Raw genomic sequence first — 22,523 nt, forward strand, 5'->3', positions numbered from 1 at the left:
AACAGGGTGTAACTAAACAGGATAAAATTTATTTTCATCTCAAGAATAGTTATGGCCCTTAGAAAATTATTTTGCTCTGCAGTTGGTCAAAGCAAGTGAATTTTTTTTCCTGGAGTTTACACAATAAAGCTTAATGTGTACCATGAGTAGCATGATGCTGAATCTTGGGTGAGCATTTCTTCTTCACTAATGTTTTTTTTTTTTTACCCATAGGTATTTTTAATTTATCCACTTACTTAAAACAGTGGTAAAATAAGAATATAAATTGAACTTAGTTTTTAAGCAAAGGGGTTTTTTCCTTTGTAAAATCTGTAGATGACTAAAAAGCACATTGTTGTTTCCTTACAATGCTGTGATGTGTAACATAGTTTTTACTTTGAACATTCCAATAATACCTGGTGATGTGAAGTTGAACTTAACAATACTGCACAGTAATTGGGACCCTTAGCTAGAGATCCAGAGACTTTAATTTGGATAGGGAATCTTGCAAGGTTGTTCCTCCCTGGGGACAAGGGACTGTCTCAGCTCTTTCAAGGTTCTCCTTCCCATGGAGACAGGGACAGTGACAGCTCTTTGAATATGTTTCCTCTCCCTGCCATTTCCCACCACCCTTGCTGTGGGAAGGAACAACTCTCTTCTAAAGGAGGGGAAGAAGGAGAACTGTGTATAAACTTACAATCACTGACAATAAAAAAGTTGTCTTGACTTTGTCTCTTGTACCTGCTGTAACCTTCCCCATCCCAGCCATGTCTGTTAGGGAGGCATGTTTGGATTTTTATCAAGAAGGAGACAGGAATAATGTAGTAAATCTTGTCCTTCCATCTAGTTCCCTTGTTTTATCTTTTTGTTCTGAAGCTCTAATTGTCCAGCTTGTGAAGGACCCTCAGTTTGAGCGGTGAGGGCTAGCGATGGATTTTAGACCGAAAAAGCGTCAGTCTACCTCTAATAAATTGTTGCGTGTTTTGGCATGTTTTAGTTCTTACTCATGTGTACAGTGCCTTAGCAGCTGTGGTCTAGGCACATAATGAAGATTTATGTAATCCCTAAGGGATTCTACTCCTTTTCTGAGTTCTCATAATTCTTAACCTGGAAGGTGAGAATTTTCTGTGGGGAAATACAGAGGAGCTCTGTTGTCACACAACAGCAGCAGAAATCGCCAGTAGTTGCTGTAGCCCACCTGGTCCCTGGTAGATCTGGCTCTGGTGTCATTTCTGCCTCCTCAGGAAAGGTGAACAAGCAGTTGAAGGAAGAGGGTGAATGAAATTTTTTTCAGGAAACACTCTTGCACTGCAGGGTGTTCCAGATGTGGTAAAGCAGCCTCACTGTGTTCGCCAGTCTGAGTTCCAATCATTAAATTTCTGCAGTTGTCATTGATTGTCAGAGCCACACTTTTCACAGCTTCTGGGGTCTTTTTATATACTTTTTGTTGCTGTTGGTACAAGACAAACTGGCATCTTAGTACCAGTACCACTGTTTGCAAAGGAACATTTTAACGGCTGTTGTAATCTTGTGTGAGATTACAACAGTGATGAAGCTGTGCAGATATAAACCTTTCTTCTGAGTTGCTGGCAGCTTATGCATTAAAACTGAACAACGTGAAAATGAAATCTGGGAGGATGTGGGTGCTATGTCTGCATTTTAGATTTTTTTTTTTTTATTTTATTTATCAAGCATACTTCGGAGGAATGTATTCTTTTTGCATCTCAAAGTCCTACTCTAATGGATTGGATCTGAAACCTTGATGTAGTGAGGATTTCATTTTGCTTTTAAATAGGATTAAAAATGTATTGAACAATAAGAACCAAAAAAACCCAACCAAACAAACAAAAAAATGGGAAAATGGTAAGGCAGCTGAAATGCACCTGGTAGAATAATATAATGAAGGTATTTGAATTGTAGTCTGTAAATAAACACTGATTTTTGTAATTACTCAGAAGTTGTCAGCTGTAAAACATTATGTCTGTATTTGAAGATTGTATTTTTTTTGAGAGGTAGTAAATTAATTTACTTGAGCAGGAACTGTGTATTTATGGAGTAAGAGTAAAATGACATCACTCTGGACAGTACCCCTTGCTTTCTCAAAAATACAGCAGTTATTTGAACTAAATTTCCATATAGAGATGTTAATATTGACTTTGAAAGTTTAGCTGTTACTTTATTATTTTCAAAGTGCTAAAAATATATTTTAGAACTAGGTTAGAGAACTAGGTAAAATACATTACAAGCTAATCAAGTAGTGAAGTGTTAATTAAGATCTTGACAGAAAGGATTATCACTGCCTTAAAAGCCTCTAAATCTGTGGGAAGGTAGATTGCAAAGTGTATCTGTGTTATAATAATTGCATATGTAGTACCAAATCTTAGCTGTAATAACTGGAGGCATTACAGCAAGAGTAAAGGCTAATCCCTTCCTGGCTGGGGTACAGAGAGCTGCATGGCAGGATCTGCCTCAGTTGGCTCTGCTGCCTCTCTGCTCTCGGTGGGAGAGCTGGGCTCACTCTGGCTGCTGCCAGGTAGTAATTGCACGTTGCCATCAGAATCGTGATTTTCAGATTCATGCACTAGTTCCCGGCTCACCTTCCCACTTTGGCTCCAGTGATGTTCCTGTTGTCTGCCTGTGCAGAACGCCACATGTTGTACCAGCAGATACAAGTGTTTATTTGCCAAGATATACTTTGCTTTCTGTACTTGTCTTTTTCTCTAATTATGCTGAAGATTTTAGTCCCAGGCCAGTAAAAAAACTGTCATTTTGGAGTTTGCTTTATTCCTGCTGCCTCTTTCCCTTGCTCACCATGGCAGCCTCCAAACCTGCTGCAGTCCATGGTCAGGTGGTGCTGCTGCCTTGGAGCTCAGTCTCGGCCTGCTTAGACCCAGGGGGTGGAGGGGGGTGTTACTGAGCAACCCTTATTTCATGTTTCCATGCCAGTGCAGTTAAGCCTGTACATATGTTCAGCTTCCAATGTAAGGAGCTGCCTCGATTTCAGTGGGATGTGCATAATCACATCCTTATGTGTTTTGTAGGACTTTATACCCACTGAATGTAAATAGACCCTATGGAAGTAGAGAGCGTGAGTGGCTGCACATGTGCTGTTAAATTTGCTTGTTATCCTGTGATTTGAATTCTGAATACAGTCACTACCAAGTGCCTTTCCATGTTGCTGAGGTATTTTGGCTTAGACTCCATTTTTTATTTTTGTGTCGACCTACATTTTCTTCTTCCTTTGACCTGTGTCCTCCATTGTGTTCAGGAAGGGTATTTCCACTACCCAGCAGACGCAGCAATAAACCTCCAAAAATTGGCAAAATTTTTCTGTAAGCAATCAGCACTTGCTAGGTTTGACCATCATTTTTGCTTACAAACTATTCGCTTACTTACTCCATGTTGCAATAAAAAAATAGCAATAATTGTTTACAAACTGCCAGATTTGAGAACTGGACCCTTAGGCTTGAGTATTCAAAATCAGCTACCGCAGTTACCAGCGTGTTTGAATTCAGCAGGGTTTTTAGAATTTTTTTATGGCTTCCTTAAGGACTGTAACACGGTTGGGTTCTCTTACACAACACTCGATCAAGATGACGATGATGTAACCAGATACCCTGGCATATTTGTGATAGCTGTGGATAGAGGATCTCACATAACTGGTTCTGAGTGCTTTGGGATGTTTTTCTTTTTGGTGATAACACAGTTAAATTTTACGGGAGACTTGAGATTTTTTTTCACCCAAATGGCCACTCGGGTGACCCAACATGACTTTCTGTAGTATTTATGTTGCACAGACTTATGTAGCTCTGATATCTCTTTAATCACTGCCCAATTTAGATCTTAGACATTCTTGTTGTTTATGCATAACAGCCCTTTCAAGTGTGACCTTTCTGTTGGTATGTATGTTGGGAACAAAAGAAGAATTTCATAACGGACAGCCCTGCCATAATGAGTCATTATTTCTTAAAAACACAGCCACTATCTTAAGCAAATGTCATAATATATATTCTGTGGTCAGCACCAATTTGAACAAATTAAGCTGCATTCCACACTAAAACACTGGTGTGCTAATACAAGAAAATGATTGTTCTACTTGTTTCAGTGGGATTTTTTCACTGTTTTCTGTCCAGTCAGGCAAGTTCTCCCACATTACTTGGGAGATGAAAAGTGACTAGGTTTGAAATAAATCAACCTAATTTTGCACAAATAAGTGAAACACATTTAACAACTGGGAATAAAATACATTTTGCTCAGTAGAGATTTGTTGTTTAAGTGAGATTAAGTTTAGGTGGTGTATGTTTCATAACTATTTATCTGTAGATTTCCATCTCATATTTAAGTTCATCAATGACTGATGAAATGCTGTTCCATTGCATCAGCTGAAAGCTCTTTGTACAACCAGCCTAATCCACAGTTTTACTTTCGTGACTTCTTGTGTTGAAATAAATCTCATTGTGTAAAAGCCCCTGGGAACATAACCTCAAATTAATCTTTGTTACCACCTTGAAATGGCTTCTTAGAGTCATGAACACTTGTGGGAGTTCTGCTGACCATATAATCTCATCAAGGAAAGTGCTCAGATACAGAAGTGCATATAAAGTGTAAACTGCTGCAGCTTCTCAGTTAAACTGAGGTTTCTGTATCAATTAGGGTGCTGCAGCAGCCCTCCTGTTCTCTTCATTTGTAGTAAAACTGTCCTCACTGAAGTTAACAGAAACCCAAAAGTTAAATTTCATTGGTATTACAACTTCACCCCGCTCCCTTTCCCATATGATCCTATGATCTTGTGTACTGCAACCTCATGAAAACATAAGTCACTGAATGTAAGTAATATTGCAGACATGTAAGCAAAAGTTACACCTAGATAGGGATCCTGCTGATGTGGATGGAGTAGCACAGAAGGCAGGGATGGTCTGTGCAAGTTCTCTGTTCGTGTCATCTGTTTGCAAGATGAGATCTTGCTCTGCAATGCAACAGCCATCTTCATAATCCCAGGTTACAGGCGAGGTTTTAATGGTGAAGAGCAACTCTTAAGAAAACACAAAGGCATTATATGGATTTACCTAAGAAATAAATTTCCTATGAAGTAGAACAAATTGTTACATAGTATAATGAACATAAATCTGGAAAGGTTAAATAATTATAAAGGTTCAATCTAGGAAGCTCTAGCAAGATAGCTCTGTAGCGACATTTTTGGTAGTTCTTACCTCTGTCAAAATCAGATCCAGGCTTGCTTGCTTTTTTCTTTAAAAGGCAAGCCATTTATTCCTCACAAGAACCTTCACGAAGCAGAAACCTGATTCTCATATTAATACATAATACATTTATAATGTATTTCACCTGGAAGTGCTCAAGAGTATGCTCTAGGATATCCTTTGTGTATGTCTTTCACAGAGATACTTAGCCTAGTTCTTTTTTTTCCCCTTGCCATGAATCAACCAAGTTGTAAATAAATCATGCTCCTTTTCCATTAAACCCAAGGCAGCAGACATATTAATGCTTAATGAAATGCAGGACCATCCCATGCAGATCGCACGTACGGGATCATGTGTTGTTGCGCAGCACCGGCTCCTTCAATCGTTTCCTGTTCTCCAGTGTCTCTAGGTGAACACGGGTCTCATGGATTTCACTGGTGTTACTCATAATTAACCACACTAAAACCAGGGCACCAAAATAAAGGGACGTCACACAAGCTGTGTCAAACCCCATGTCTTACAATCCCCCTCCTTCGCCGGCAGCGCCCCGGTCCCGCACACACGGTCCCTTCACAACCCGGCTCCAGACGCCGCTGCGACATTTTTAGATTCCTGCCTCTAAATAAATCTCAGATTTCTTTTTTTTTTTCCTTCGATGTTCCAGTTAATTTCAAGGACACCGCCGCCCGAGACTCCCCCGGCGCCGCCCCCGAGCGGCCGGGCCCGCCGCGCACCTGCCGCCCTCACGCTCCGCGGGGGGGGCGGCCCCGGGCGGGGGCACAACGCGCTCCCCCCGCTCCTTCCCGCGGGTTTCCGTCACGTTCGAGACACGGCCGCGCCTGTTTCCGTGCGGCCCGAACGCGGGCGGGGAGCGCCCGCCCCGGGGGGCAGCGAGGGCGTTCCCGGGCTGGGCCCGCCCGGCTTCCGTCCCAGCTGGGCCCTCCCCGCCGCCCGCCCCGCCCCGGCCGTGGCGTAGCCGGTCCCGGTTCCCGTGATAACCGCGAGCGGGGCCGGCGCCGCTCCGGGCGTGTGCGGACGCGGCGGGGCTGCAGCGCCATGGGGGAGGCGGCCCGGGCCCTCCGCCGCCCGCAGTAGAGCCGCCGCTCGGCGCCGCGGGAGCCATGGACAAAGCGGACAAGGTGCGAGGGCACCGCGAGCGGCTGCCGCGGGAGGGGCGGCCAGGAGGGCGGCGAGCGGAGCGGGCCCGGGCTGTGTCGGGCCGTGTCAGCCCCGGCCGGGCCGGCGGCTGGGGCCGAGCGGCGGGCAGGGTGGGCAGGGCGGGGCGCGGCCTGCGGGGCGGGGGCCCCGGGAGCGGCCGTGAGGGGCCCCGGGGCCCGCCCCGCCCGGGAGCGGCCCTCCGGAGGGGCGGGCAGCGCGTTCCCCCGGCTGGGAGAGGGAGCCCGGCGTGTGTTCGACCCCTGCCCGGGCGGGAGGCTCAGGCCGCGCCCGGCCCGGCCCGGCTGTCCCGGGGACCTGCGAAGCCGGGAGCGGCTCCCCTGGGAATGCTCTGTTTTGATCTTCTCCCTCCTGGCCTTTCGGGCTTTGTTTGAAGCAAACTGCAGTTTAGTCTAAACCTGGCTGGTCATTAGGAGAGACTTGGTTTCTTGAGGAAGAAACAGGTTTCTTGGGAACTTTGCAACGCAAGTGAGGTGTCACTCTTGCTGAAATGCTTTAAGTGTCAGGTTCGGGCTGAAGTTTTCAGTGATAGGGCCACAGCTGGTGGTCTGGTAGCTGAGTGGGAGAGAGGTGGGTGTAGCTCACTAATTCTTTCTACAGGTCCCTGTTTTTTTTTTTCTTAAGTATTAAACTTGGCTTTGCCGAGGTAATCAGTTTGAATTATTCTTAAGACCGTATGGGGTATGAAGAAATCTAAGCTGGGCCTTAAGAGTTTGTATGGCTTGTTCCATATGTGCAGTAACACAGTTCATGGTCAGGAGGTAGTTCTGAAAGATGTATCTGAAATGAATGATGTCATCCCTAACAGCCTGATGTTATTTTTAAGCTTCTGTTTCTGCAGAACGTGTTGAAAATTCATGAATTACAGCTCTTTGTTTCCTGGTTTTCAGCTTTGGCATCTCCAGGGGTTCTAATGGTAGGGTTAAGGAATAAAATAACACAGGCTCCTGTAGCAAAGTAGATAATGACCAATAATGTACTCTGTAAAGATACACTGCTTTTCATTTTGTACCTATGTCTAAGGAAGTTAGTGAGCAGTACATCTTATAGCAGTATGGCTCCCACTGTGGCTTTGTTACTAGGCTTTCTGGTGTTGTAATGATTTTCAATTCAATTTTTTTATGTTTTTTATTTGCCTTCATATAGAAAAACTGACCTTATTCTGTACAATTCACATTAGTCCAATCTGTAGTATTTTCTGCTTTAAAATGTTGTATTTTGGTGTGGTTTGTATTTTTGTTACCCCTTTGTTTCATCTGGAATTACTGCTGTAGCACACTTGTGAAATATTTATTCTTTGTTGCTTGAGCTCTTCACTACTGGAGGTTCACACACGTGCCTTTATCAAACCATTCTCTTTGAATTTGTTCGAAATAGTTCATGAAAACTGAGAGTTGTTGTGTTATTTACAGTGTAGAGTGTTGACTGTGACTGTTTTAACTAAGTGCAGGTTTTTGAGTTGGAGGTGCAGTGAAGTTCTTTGAAGCAGGAACCATCTTCTTGTTTACTCTGTTTGCAGCATATCTGGTCCTGTTGGTTCCTTAGCCACGAGTAAGGCTTCTAGGCAGACAAATAATTAATACCTGATGAGTTTCTAATATGATTCAACTATCTTGTTGCTTTTGTCTTCTCATTATACAGTAGCATCTTGATTAGGAGATCCATAAACGCTTTGGGTTTGAACCCTTTGTGCTGTAAGAATCAAATGTAATCTCCTTTACCAGTGTAAGTGTTTGGTAAGGTTGCATCAGTTTTGGGAGCTGTTTCATTTTTTCCTTTATTTGGGCTTCTTTCTTCACCTGTATTGCATGACATCTGATAAATGAATATTAAAGCATGCAGATGTGTGTTAGCAGGACTTATTCTCTCCTCCCCTTTCCCTCAGAATGCTCTCTCAGGCACAGTGTGGTAACTGTTCATGCTGATAGGAATAACTCCTGTGGAATCAGAGTATAAGCTGCTAGGACTGATGTAGTGTGGTAGCATGGGATTTCAATGGTATTTTGATGGGGAAACAGTTTTGTGGTGTTGGCTTAGTAAATCAGTATGAAATTTCATGTAGCAAGATTATTTGGACACCTAAATGACAAAAAAAAATATCACTTGTTGAGTGCCCTACAGGTTTCCGTTGCCTAAATTCTGGTATGACTTCATTTGTTATAATGTGCTCAGTGATATTTTGGCAGCTGACATAGACGAAAACAGAAGAAAGCTGTTTAAAATCTATTTGTTTTATGATAGGAATTGTTGTGATTTTTGTAGTGGGTGTGGAAGTTTACTTCTGTCTACACCAGAATGAAACTGTTCCCATTAAAAAGCATATGGGTTTCAGCAGTTAAGTGGAGGTTATTTTCCTACTAGAGAAAAAATTTGGCATATGACCTACAAGCCTCTTTCTGCTTAAGCAGAATATGGTAGAAAACTAAAGAGAAACAACTTCTCTCAAAGGTGCTGCTGTGCTTTGATTTTTCTCAGTGTTACACTTTTGTCTTGCCCTGTGATTAAGACGTTTGGTTCCTTTAGTACAGTTGAGAAATCAGGTGAAGTTGAGAAATCCGTGACCTGTGTTTTGTTTTAGTATTGCTTAAAGACAGCCTGTTCTGCTTGTCTCTGCTATTCCTGACTGTTCAACAGGTGGCTTGATAATATGGTTGCCATAGAAGTAGATCTGGATCAATGTTTTGTGCTCTTTATCCTGTCCACTTTCCTTTTGTGTTTCTTACCCATGACAGAGTTTTCAACTGAGGCAAGCTCGAAAATGTCAGTTTTTCTGTTCTGTACATTTTGCTACTGCTTTCTCTTGAACCTTGGAAGTTTGGGTTTTGTGGGAGTTTTGTATGGTCTTATTTTAGAGTGTTCTCTGGTGAATTTAAATGTTATTGATATGATTCCATGAAAATCTTTTTGGTCACAAATGTATTTGTCATTGACTATAGTTTGTGGAGATCAGAAAACTGATTTACATAAATAGTTTGGATTAATCCTTTCAGAAAATTGTCTACAAAGAATTCAAATATTAGAATTTCAAGTGGATAGGTTTAGAAGGTTGTATGTAAAGTTAAATGCTGTAAAGTAAGTGAAGAAGATCATGTTGGTAGCTGTTTTTTTATCTTTGGACAAGCTTTTGTAACTGTAAATACTGTTTTATTTTCCTCCCTTTTTTTTCCTGGAATATTTTAGCTTTGAGTTTAAACATGCCAACTTGTCATGTTGTACCACTTGTTTGTTTTCTATATATAGATAAAACAGTTAAATATTTAACTTTGTTATGTTCTGATCATGGTACTTTTTTCTGTGAAAGGGAAGGGAATTACGCATGATTCCCTTATTATGAGCTGAGGGAAAAGGGAAAGACTCACCTCATAGTGTATTTACTTTAAGTGGTGTGTTGAAATGACTATGTTAAATGTAAATAGGGAGGATGAAATTTTGTGCTTTGTTAAGTGACCTGCTGCTGGTGTTTCCAGTCCAACTGCATATTTACCATTCCCGGAGTATCTGCCACTTAGAAGCAACTAATTATAGAAACAATGACTTCCATATTTGTAAAGTTTATCTTAAAATAGATGAACTGTGACTTGCCTTACTACTAACATGGCTTTTAAATTATGAAATCCAAAATTCAAAAGTAGGATTGTTTTTCTGGGGAAAAAAAAAAAAGGTTGAGCATGTTTTTATTTTACGTTTGTGATGAGACTTCTTGTTTCCAGACTTTGAGACAGTAAACCAGCTGATTTTATTATAGCCCTCTGAGATGTGGCATCTGTGTCTCTTTTCTCACCCTGTAAATGGTAAGATTGATATCTAAGTGTTCTCCAAGACAGCAAGATGACAGAGATTCTATTTAATGGAAAATGCTGAATGTCGTTAAGCCACAATGAACAACAACTTTTCTAAGATTAAACGTACAGTGCTATAACTACAGGACAGAGTTTACCAGTCTGTTCCTGCTTGTGTCATCCTCTGTCTTTGCAGCTGTTGAGGACTACAGTAGCTTTTATATAGGAAACAAAGGAGCTCTTCAGTATATATGCTGTCTTGAAAGACTTGTAATTGTTGGACTGAAATATGTAATGAGCTACTGCAAAACGTTTTGTAAATTGAAACTAGGGATATCTACAAAAGAGACTTCTGTCTAAATCTTGGTTTCTTTTGAAGGGGTGTGTTTCCATTAATAGGCAGCTAATTGAAAATCTGATGTTTCAGCATGACTTAAATTTGTATTTAGAATTGGGTTGCTTATCAAAGGTCAATTTCAATAAGGTTTTGTTTAGCTTTGTGATATGAAAGGTTGAATAAACATGAAAAAGTTGCACTCCAAAATAAAATCAAGTTTGGTCTTGCAGTGTTTGCTTTTAGAGTGCCTGATCAAAACTGCATGTTACTTTATATTAAGGTCTGACCTTGCATTTACTGATGCCAGTGGCAAAGTGCTAATTTTTTTAGAGGGTACAGGCTGAAATAAATCTCAGTACTGTGGGAGCAATTAGAGTTTATCTTGTATCACAGGTGCTCTGTTGTAAGGATTAGGGAAAGTGAGGAACCTTCCCCCAAATCCTTTAGTGTGTGACAAATCTTTCTTGTCTGTTACAAATCAGTACCCTGATCAGTCAGTCCAACTGGTGCTGTTTGTGTCACTTGTCACTCCATTTGTCCTGTGTAGGTGAAACTCTTTGAGGAGTTGTGCTCATATATATTTGTATGCACTTTGTTTTATGCACTTTTTCTTTCCTTCTGAAACAAAAAAGCATCTCGTCTCTTATTCTGCAGTTTGTGTCATTTGTCATTGGTTGCAGTCTTAGGCCTGTCAGTGTGGTATTTAAAAGTCAAAGCCACCACCAACACACTGTTTATTTGGCATTATTGTTTCTGTATCTCCCCAAAGGAGCACAGAGACAACCTATTAAAAGACATAGGAAGTTTCAGTAGGAGATATCTTTTGCTTGTCCAGTGAAATGACAAATTGGCAGCACTTTTACTTACTACTAAATGGATTTCTTTGATTTTTTTTTTTGTTTGTTTGTTTGGGTTTTTTTTTTGTTTCACTTTTTCTTCTTGCACTGTGAAGGGAATGTTATTTCTGTTGTTCTCACAACTCAGTGGGTGCCAGGAGGGCTAAAATGCATCTTATCAAATAGAGTTACTTTGCTGTCTTTCTTTACCCACCCTTCCTCCCAGCTGAGAAATCCATAGTCCTAAAAAAATCTGCTTAGATAACTTTGGGCAAATTACTTAGCGTTGCTCTTTTGTTTCCCTCACTTTTCCACTGAAACCACTGGCCATCTGTGACATGTGCTGAAGTGTCTGGACAATCACCCTGCAGAGTTAATTCTGTTTGGTTTGGTTTGGTTAGCAGGCTGAGCTGACTTAGTACATTTGTTTCCCCTTTTTGCTTTAAGTTTCATTAAGTTTACTACTCTCCTCTGAAGACACATCCTATGTAAAACATAACTGTTGGAGTATTTTTGAAAGACTGGTAAAATATTATCAGGAAGCAATACGGTGAAGTTAATTTGGTTTAGTTGGTAATACACTTGAGCTGCCTGTTTTCTACCCCAAAGTGGAAATGGGGTCGTCTTGTCTAATGAAATGTGTAAGTTCTGCTGAGAATTGCAGGTATTATGTTTGCAGTATGAGTTTGAGACACGTGTTCTAAGGTTTTTGAGTTTTCAGTTGCTGTTTCAGTTGCTACAGAAGAAAATGCGAAATCTAAACCAGAGGTTTACCCTAAGTTCTTTTCTTTGCTGAAACAAGTTTCTTGAAAGGATTAAAAAATCCCAACCTCCATGAACCAAGCAAACCTGTAGGTGCAGACTAAATTGCACAAAAAACCAGCGTCTAAGGTATGATGCACATAAAACATTGTGAAATGCAGCTTTCATTCCTTTAAATAACAGACACTCTCCAAGTTCTGTAAGTGAAAAAAGAAATTAACTTTCAAATGCACCCCATATGTGTTTATGATTACAGGATATGCTGTATCTTTATTTTATCATTATTGGTAAGCTAAACTTGTTATGACCTGTATACAGAAAAGGGTAATTAAATACATCACCCAATTGCTCTGTCATAGCAGTAGTAATCATTGCCTCTATGAAAGACTGGGCAAGAGGAAAGGAAGCATTAAAGTTGTCTTTCTAGTTTGGGCATCTCTGAGTTGTTTGAACCTAACAAAATCAAGCAGAATAATTTAAATTATTTTCCTAAACTTGTCAAATTACATGATAAGAGTGTTTTGTGTTGTGGATTTTTGTAATAAATTTAGAAAACAAATAAAAAAACCCCCTGACAATCACTGTTTTTGCTGGAAAGATTTAAATAAATCAATTTTTATCCAATCCACCTTGGATGTAAAAGTAAGGTAGGGATTATCCTCAGAAATTGTCAAGAAATTCTTGGCGGCCTTGCAGATGAGATTCATCTGCTCAAAGCTCCTGCTTTGATCAGTTATACTTTGTTTTTTTAATACTTGATGTGAAAGACAGTTCTCTCATAATTCTAACAATGAGTGATGATGGAGTGCAACATCACAAAAATCATTGTCGTGAGACCGTTTTGCAAGAGACCTGTCAATAAAGAACAATTTTAGCATTTCCATATCAATCTCCCAAAATAATATAGGGAAAGAGCAGACAACCAGACAGGAAAGATCTTTAAAACAGGGAGTTTTGTCCCAACCTGAATTACAAATAGAATGTTGAAACTATTTTCTGAGCCAGTGCTAGAGTTTATTTTTAGTATCTTGGCTAAAATTCACTGGACATGTTGCGGGCAGATAGTGACCAGCAGATTAGGAATAGTTGGGAAGTTTTCGGTGTTGATAAAGCACTCATCCTAGTTTTACTCCTGAGTGTTCTGTGGACGAGATGGCCTTGGTGTGTTCCTCTGATGTTTATGCCATCTCGTTTTGTAGGCCAGCCCAGAACTGAGTCTGTTCTCAAGCAAATATTTTTGCCTGAAGTAGCACAGAAAAAAGATCTTCGATTTCGGGGAGGGGTTTCAGCACTGGTATTTCTGCCACTTATTCTGCGATCACTGTAGATAAGCCCTTTTTTTTTTTTTTTTTTTTTAATAGAAAGCCTTTCCCCTCGTGCTGTGTTGAGGAGGATGCCGGGGAGGTTTGCGGAGGGGTGGGCGGGTCACGCGGCAGCTGCGGGATGTGCCCGAGGCCAGGGAGGAAGCTCTGGATGGAGCTTCGGTTTGTGTTGCACAAATTCGGTGCTGCTGCTGCAGCTGCCCCACAGCTTTTCCTCTCAGTGGAACTCCAGGAGTTGGAAAAGGAATGTTTGCCTACTACCTAATGATAAAGAAATGTATTAAGGTGATTTTTTTCCTCTCTAATGCAGACCTTTGTTGTGCAGCAGGTAGTGATGCTTCTGTATTTGTGCTTATAGAATCCTAGAATGGTTTGGGCTGGGAGGAACCTTAAAGATCATCTAGTTCCAAACCCCTACCATGGGCAGGGACACCTTCCACTACACTAGGTTGCTCAAAGCCTTATCCAGCCTGGTCTTGAACACTTCCAGGGATGGGGCATCCTTCCATGCATTATATTCCATATGTGTCTCCATTTTATAACCATAAGCATTTTGAGAACAGTCATTAATAAATACTTTTCTGACAAGAATGGTATTTCTTGTCACTTTCAAAGACATTTTCTCCTGGCACTCTTAATTCTTTTTTTTTTTTTAGATGTTTGGTTTTCTCTTGATTGCTGCTGGAACTTCACATCTGTTAACTACTGATGTTGTTACTAAATAAGCATATCAAAGTAAAGACTCATTTTGTTGGTAGGGATGTTTCTGCTTTCCCTGCACACTTCAGAAAGTCCAAAGACACATAATCTTCTCAAGAAATGGTTAAAAGTAGTCATGGACTCTACACTTGATAAGTGCTGTGGATTTTCTCCCATTTTGTATATTTTTTTCAATTCTCAGTTTGGTTATAAACAAGCTTTGGTCTTGGTCACTGTGGCTTGCAGAATGTCCTACCATCCCAAGTTGTTAAGGGATGTAAGTTGAGGACATCCTGCAGACAGTGGTCTCCTATCCTAAACAATATTTCACTTAGAAAGTTTTCTCCTGTGTTTATAAAGCTCATCTTAGTGAGGTGCACAGTATTTGGAGGAAGTGAGTGATGTTTAAATAGAAATTATTTGGTGAACTACTGTTTACAGGAAATGGCTAATTGTGAAAATTGAGCTAAGACTGCATAAAATCTCAAGAAAGAAGTATGAATTAGCAAATTTGGTGATGGAAAGGTAAAGATAATAAGAGGCAGACACTGTCTGTAATAGCACCTTTTGCAGGAAAAGTTTGATTTCACTTGTACAGGTTGTCCAAAAAGCTGTTATAGAATGACTGTTTCATAATTACTTAGTTTGAACGTCATATTTGGAGTTAAAAAGAATGAATTGAGCAAAATTTTTGAATTAGCATTTGAAATTGTCAGGGAATTCTAATGTTACTATCATAAGTAATATGTATTGAAAATTATTCCCTAATATAAAAATAGAATGCATCAGTCACTGGTAGTTATGATGATTTAATAGTGCATATAATACTTATATGAAAATTAGGGAGCTTTTACTGTCTCAACAATGTTTTTTCCTCTCCCCTTTGTAGGAGGTGACAGCAAAGTACTTAAATACCAGCTGATTTTCAACTCATTTGTTGAATTGCAGTGTAACTCATGGGTTTGGTAATTTACTTGATGATGATTCTACCTCTTGCTCAGTAATTAAATTTCTTGTATGTAAGTGTGTCAGACTAACTAAACAAAAATCCAGCACTTTGCATGAGCAGGTCTTGACCTCACTTTTTCTAGTTCAGTCTGATCCATTAAAGTACTTACTCATCAAGTAAAAGTAGCTTTTCTTACTCACTGGGACAACTGTGTTTCCAAAACCTTTTTGGACTTGCCTCTCCCACCTATTCCACCCATATGGGATCTTATTTCATAAGAATAAGTTTTGGGGACTTAGAGATTCTGATATTGGATGTAAGGCTGTCTCTGGATTGTAGATGTGACACAGAACAAGGATATGGACTGAGAAGTATGTGGTAGGTGTGGGAATACTTGCCATGATATTTTCAGAGCTCCCATTTAACTGTTTCTGCTCATGTGGATGTTCTCGGGTAGTAGCAAGGATGTTCTCATCACATTGAACCTTCAGGCTTTCCTTTTTGTAAAATAAGAGCGTGTACTCACTCAGGTTACATGTTACTTCTGGAATTCTTCCTTTGTTAGATAGAAGGAAAATTGTCTGGAGTCCTTATCTGCTTTAGAAAATCTTCTTTGGATTTGGTAGTCCATGAGGTAGTAAAGTCAGACAAATAGAATTAAGCTGAAATCTTTGTCTAAAAAGAAATTATTTTCACCTGAATGTAACTTATAGTGGAATATAGAATTTAAGGGTGCTTTGGGTCTGCAGTTGTCTTATTGGATGGAGTAGTTTTTGTTGTTTAGGTATAAGATGCAGCTATACAAAACCAAAAGTGTGGGCAAAACCACCTTAAACTGAGGACACCTTCAGGATTGGGGGAGATACTCTTCTTTGAAAGCATAGTTTTTAAAACTTATTTCTAAGCAGTCTTTAAAGCCTTCTTCGTGGCAAACTTTAATCATGATCTTAAAACTTCAAAGTGTGTTAAAATTATGCAGATGGAATGTAGGGGGTGCATCTTCAATGATGCACCATCTATTTTAGCATTAAACCTATGGCTTAGTGCTGAAAAGTTTTTTTTATAATTGCCTCAGAACACGGTCAACTTTGTAGAGCAGACCAGGCATTACTACATCTTCCATATGTTGGTTTCACTTCTGAAAGCCTACACAACTGTGCTCCACATACAGTGCTAATTTGATTTCTTTCTGTGTTCTGACTGGTATATCCTCTGCAAGATCTGAACTTCAGTCCCTTTTAAGTTAATTAGTGTTTGTATTGCACTTGTAAAGGTTAACAGAAATGCTAAATGTTGGTGATCTGTATTACACCCTGCACTGATTGGGAGGATGCAAGAAGCACTTGCCAACTGTTTTCCACCTCCTGTAGCCTTGTCATCCCTTTGCCTGCTGGTTGTGGTACTGAGTGTACAACTTCATGAATCTAAATTTTCACAAGCAATTTATGATTGTATTTAATGAAGGCATTGTTTCTGTTCTCTTAAGAATGTCAAGCTGTCAGCTGAAGTAGAACCATTTATTCCTCAGAAGAAGGGTCCAGAAACACTAATGATCCCGATGGCACTTCCTAACGACAGTGGAGGAATTAATGGCATGGAACCAACTCCAATCCCCAGCTACCTGATCACTTGCTATCCATTTGTACAGGAAAATCAGTCCAACAGGTAACAGTGGTTGTGGTCTTCATGGAAGATGATCTGTTTTTAATTGAGTTTAAGCTTTTGGTGGGCTTGAGAGGAGTCAGTGACTGTGGGCTGTATATTAGCTTTTTTTTGTTGACAGTATTTAATTTTCTGACCCTTCATGGGTGAGGATGAAATTCCTGTCTCCGGTCTTTTACTTATTTTCTTCCCTCTGCTTTTTTTTCTCTATTTATATTCTTTGCTGCCTTTTTTTCCTGGCTACAGAGGTCTGATGGAAATCCCTCCCAAAGTCACGTGCTGTGCTCTTGCAGGGCAGTCAGGAGGTCCATGCCAGCATCCAATGCTGAATGAAGCAAGGCTTTGGGTGTCCAACTTGGGTCCTGCCATGGCAAAACAGTCTGCAGCTGACTCAGTACTGAGTGTAACTCTGTCCAGTTTTCTTCATGTAGCTAAAATATGCTGAGTTTAGGAACTTATTTTTTAAAGAGGTGGTAAAGGTCTGAGTTTTCTTTCAGAGAGGGAAAAACTTACTGAGCAGTTGTCTTTCCTTTTGTTTTTTTACAGGCAGTTTCCACTGTATAACAGTGACATCAGATGGCAGCAACCCAGCCCAAATCCTGCAGGACCATACCTTGCTTATCCTATAATATCTGCACAGCCACCTGTTTCTACAGAATATACTTATTATCAGCTGATGCCAGCACCATGTGCTCAGGTCATGGGTTTCTACCATCCCTTCCCTGCCCCCTATCCCACACCCTTTCAAACAGCAAGTGCTGTCAGTACAGTTACTACAGAATGCACTGAGCGTCCCAGCCCCTCGGGCCAGGTCTTCCCATTGTCCAGTCAGCGGAGCAGGAGCAGTAACAGGGGACCAGCCATACAAAAAGTAAGTCTGCTTTTAATAGGATAAGTAGAACTGTATAAAGAAAGTGTCTTTGCACAGGAAACATGTATCTCATTTGAGCCAGAGCAGGTATGTCAGTAGTGGAAGAAAATTAGAGGGAAAGGTAGGCAGAAAAGGTGTTATTCAGAGAGCAGAAAAACTGTCTACAGAGCTATTTTGTGGTAAAATACTTTGTGAGTTTATAAAGTGTGTAAGTATGACATGGGAGACTTCCACTGCCTCTCTGCTAGTGCAATCTGAGCTTAGAATTACTTCATTAGAGAACAGAGAATGTATACCCATTCTTTCTTTATCCTTTTTTGATACTTTCACATCATAATGAACAGTTCATGTAGTAAATAATGCAAAGAGGTTAATAAATTAAGTACTTTTACGAATATTTCCCTTAATCTCGTCTTCAAACATATGGCTTCTGTACAGGGCATTAGAACTTCTAATTGCTTTGTTTGATTACAACTATGAAGTCAAATCATATGACTTTGTTTTCTGTGGCTAATATTTTAAAACAGCAACAGCAGTTACAGATGCACATAAAAAATAAACGTCCTCCAGTGAAAAATGTTGCTACTCAGAAGGAGACAAGTTCATCAGGTCCTGAGAACAGATCAAAGATTGTTTTGTTGGTTGATGCATCACAGCAAACAGGTAATTTGTTTCTTAAGTTCTGGGTGTACAAAATAAGTAGAACTACATGTCAGTTGCCATCTTTTCTAGAAGAGGGTGGACCTGGTTTAAACGTGGCTTTTAAGAGAAGTCTTTGCAGACAAAAGGATAATGAAGAAAAGATGCTGATGGCTGCAGATACCTACTCAATATGTCACCTTATAATGTTGTAATAATATGGTACTCCTGCAGAGACTTTGCCACAGTCAGAATCACTCTTCTTGAAGGAGTTGGTTATTATTATCAGTTGGACCTAGACATGATTTAAATTCAATGCTGGTTTAATTTTATTAAAAGACTTTGGCCTTTTCAATTTGTTTTTATGATGTATAGGTTTGTCGTGTCTTTTAACAATTCCTGCACAAGTAATTTTATTTTTATTGTTTCTTGAAGACTTTCCTTCAGATATAGCTAATAAATCACTTTCTGAGAGCGCCTCTACAATGCTTTGGAAATCAAAAGGCAGGCGCAGAAGAACTTCTCACCCTGCTGCAGAGTCCTCCAGTGAACAGGGAGCAAGTGAAGCAGACATTGACAGTGACAGTGGCTATTGTAGTCCTAAGCATGGCAATAACCAGGCTGCAGCCATGGCTTCAAGAAACACAGATTCTTGTGCAATGAATGTATGTAAACATAACTGAGCAACTTCACTATATTTGTATCTGACAGACTAATAAAAGTTACTAAAATAATTGTTTTGTTTCCTTTTCAGGTTGTAGAACCATCAATAAATGCAAGTAAGCATTGTTTTAACTGGTGAGCTGTTTAAAATTTGGCTGGGTCATATTTGTATTTTGGCTTTACATTTTGCTGGGAACCACCTCTTGATCTGCTTCAGCTTGCTGCTCTAACTGCTCAGATACTTCTGAAGATGTCTTTACTGTGATTTCCAACCACCTCCAACAAGACACCTGGTTCAATGAACAAGTGTGTAGCTATCACTGATGGTGATACAGCTGTCACTAATGGTCTATCAATAGCTGCCTTCTTTAACAGATTAAAGCTTGAGATTCCACTGGAAGCATTCAGAAAAAGCTGTGCTTCTGTTGTAGTTTATCCTCAAGCTTCCTTACCCTGTTGGGCTGCAGTTCATACCTGGGTAGTGATAGAGCCAAGGAGTTCTCATTCCCTATTTGAGAAGTCCTGACAGTTTTTAGGAGCTTTACAGAGGTACTGTACCGTGAGCAAGTGTTTTGATCAGTCTGGTAGTAGTAGGTAATGCTAGTAGCTGCTATTTGTGACTGAACTGAAGTTGGTATGGATGTGAACCTGAGATTTCCTTTGTCTGATGCTTCCTGATGATCAGTAGTTGGCAGTTTGAGTGCTCCCCGAAGGCAGTTCTGCCCATGTCTAAAAATAGCTACAAAAGTGAGTGTTGTCGCAGGAGAATTAGACTTTCTCAGAGAACTCTGTTTGTATCAAAATTGTGTTCCTGGTTCTGGTGGCCTGTGTATCATTATGATACGTTCTGTTGTACTAGGCCAGTTTTTCATAGATGGCACTTCTCTTTCAGCTGGTGTAAGTTGGACTAATGTAAATTCCCAGGCAACTCAAAAAAAACCTTGGATTGAAAAAACTCAGACCTTTTCCAGAGGTGGAAGACAAGCTGAGCAAAGAAACAATCCACAGGTATGTTTTCTATGGTTCTGAACTCAAGTCTTTTGGGGGGGGTTTTGAGACATGTGAAAATGAATTTGAAAGGAATTATAAAATTTACATACAAATAATATGTAATAAAAACAGTGAGTGAAAAGGATAGAAACTCAACCTAAAAGTCCAGTTGAACATTTCTAACTTCTGTGTTTCTTGAGCTAGCTCTGTATCACATACATATGTATAAAATTCAACGTACTTGGCAGTCTTCTGCCTATAGCCTGTTCTTTATATGTATCTACCTAGGACAAACATTGCATATATAAAGTAACTTGTGAAATTAAGACAGTGCGGGTGTAGGAAAGTTAATTCAGTTTTTGACCCATTCATACCTCAGAAGAAAAAAAAATTCTCAAACTTTCTAAAGAAAGATTCTGATGTGACGGTGGATTAGAATCCTGTGTTCTCGCTCCTGTTGTCTTTGAAACTTTTGTTTATATTTACATTAGCATACCATATTTTTTACATTTTTATTATTTCTTAATGATTTAAAATTATTTTATTCTGTGAAACTTCCTTCAAGTGGGACAGGATTTCTGTAATTAGTATGTAAGGAGAAGATGGCCCTCCTAATTTTGATAGATTTTATTGGGGCAGGTGGTCCAGAGGGGGACAGAGAAGGCTGAAACATCTGCCTTTGTTTAAACATAGTTTCTGCTGGAATTCAGATATTGCAGACACGAACTGCCAAGCTTGAAGTGGGAGCTTCATCACAGATGTGCCTGTATGTGCAGACATAACTTGCCCTGTTTACGTTTTTAGAGGAAACTGTTAAATTTTCTTGAATCTTCCCATTTTGTGTCTATGGGTTTATTATACCAAGAAGCTTGTGGATGCTCTTACCTGACAGTGTAGCAGTGCTCAATCTTTTTATAACCTATAGTCAAATCAGAGGCTTTAGAAGCCACTATGGTTAGTTGGTGGCATTGGGAGAGTAGGAAGAGCCAGACCTTTTATCCAGTCACAGTTTAGATGCTAAATCTGGCAGTTATTTTAGATACTTAAAAACAAAGCTGGCATTTAAGCTTTGTTTTAAATGAGTTTTAAATGAGGCTACCCCAGCCAAATTCACTGTACCTCAAGGCAGAATTGTCCTAGAAAATATTTTCCTTTGAGACTAAATTGTTACCAGGTCTTTGGGAAATTTTCTTGCAAAATACATAAGTTTAAATGTGAAATTCAAGTCATGCATTGGTTTCAGCCAACCAGTCTTGCATGTGGGTTTCCACCAACCTGTCCCATAATGAACAGAGGAATGTTTATAGCACTATACTGATGTGTCTGGTCCTGGGAGAATTGTGAGCCTGTGCATTGTCATAGAAAACATGTTGAAAAGGCAATAACTGTATGCAGAATAATTATGTAGTGGGAGACAGTTCTTCTGAGTGATCGTGGTTACAGACAGTTCCTCAGGATGCATTTCTGTTAAACAGTCACCAGCAATTCAGGGGTTTCTGTTGAGCCAAAAGGAACCTTTTTTTTTTTTTAAGTTAAACATTTAGAGATGAAAATAGAGATACTGGTTTTGGCTTGAGGGGGAGGAATAACCTGATACTATCTGTAGAATGTTTGTGCAGGTTTGCAAAAAAAAAAAGCAAACCATCAGAAAACCTCCACAAAAAAAATTCAAAACACCAAAGCACAGCCTAGCAAATACAATTGCTTAAAAACTGTACCTAGTTGGTGACTGGCAGACATGAGAAAGCTTTCATGAGAGCTTTTTGTGTGTGCACACACATCTTGAAAAATGGAAATTGCAAAATGCTGATCTTGTTTTTTACTTTCAGTCTGGATTCAGATGCAGAGACCACAGCACATCTTCAGAAAGGAGGCAGAGTTTGCAGAAACGACACGAAAAGCCTCTTGCTACAAGCCAGTCAGGCAGAGCAGAGCAGAGTCCTGAGCCTCTGTACTTCGAGGTACTGTTTAGGAGAGCTGTTTCTGTGTTGTAGTGGTGCCAGTTGTGTGCAGAATAATTGATATTTTCAAGGGGAATCTGCAAAACATCTGGCTCCAGGAGGTCCACAGCATAGAGCACTAATTTTAGATGATCCTTTCATCATGTACAGACAGAATTGTGTTCGGGTGTTGTGGGAAGTGTAAGAATTTAGAAGTATCTTTGATGGACAAATTAGATAAGCAGCTTTCAAGTAACTTTTTCTGTTCACTTGTGAACGAAAATTAGTGTTCTTTGGTTTATCCCCCCTAATTGTAATTGGATTTTTTTCATGTTAAAAACTTACTAATTGCTCTTTCTTTGAAAAATGTTATTTGGATACAGAAATGCTTTGTTAATGTTGCATCATTTTCTACTTGTGTCACTTATAAGCCCTTCTAGCTTATGTGGGACTTTGGGATTCAGTTTGTTTTTCTACTTTAAACAGTTTCAGTTGATGCTTCTCAGGTGACTTTTGATTCCATTTTTTTTATTCTTGATTTCTTTATTGTTCAGGATGAAGATGAATTTCCAGAGCTAAATAGTGACAATGGCAGCAGCAAAAGTAGTAACATCCAGCAAAAGATTTCACCCAAAGTAGTAAGCAATTATTTTGTTTTGCAAAGCATTTTGTTTTGAGACTATGTAATTTGTGTTAGGGTTTTTTTTTTTTATAAATCTGC

General features: G+C 39.8%; 1 protein-coding gene across 1 annotated transcript in view; it reads left to right on the forward strand.

The window, feature by feature from the left end:
- The first annotated feature begins 6,126 nt into the window (after positions 1 to 6,126).
- Positions 6,127 to 22,523, forward strand: part of SECISBP2L (SECIS binding protein 2 like) — a 29,576-nt gene continuing 13,179 nt past the window's right edge. Inside the window, exons 1-9 of the mRNA XM_027644697.1 lie at positions 6,127 to 6,316; positions 16,524 to 16,702; positions 17,246 to 17,570; positions 18,098 to 18,233; positions 18,645 to 18,874; positions 18,964 to 18,988; positions 19,765 to 19,880; positions 21,692 to 21,823; positions 22,357 to 22,440. Of these exons, the coding sequence (XP_027500498.1) occupies positions 6,299 to 6,316; positions 16,524 to 16,702; positions 17,246 to 17,570; positions 18,098 to 18,233; positions 18,645 to 18,874; positions 18,964 to 18,988; positions 19,765 to 19,880; positions 21,692 to 21,823; positions 22,357 to 22,440 (1,245 nt within the window). The 5' untranslated portion in view covers positions 6,127 to 6,298. The remainder of the gene's footprint in view (positions 6,317 to 16,523; positions 16,703 to 17,245; positions 17,571 to 18,097; positions 18,234 to 18,644; positions 18,875 to 18,963; positions 18,989 to 19,764; positions 19,881 to 21,691; positions 21,824 to 22,356; positions 22,441 to 22,523) is intronic.

Source organism: Corapipo altera, unplaced genomic scaffold, assembly GCF_003945725.1.
Source record: "Corapipo altera isolate COAL_440 unplaced genomic scaffold, ASM394572v1 50, whole genome shotgun sequence".
NCBI lineage: Eukaryota > Metazoa > Chordata > Aves > Passeriformes > Pipridae > Corapipo > Corapipo altera.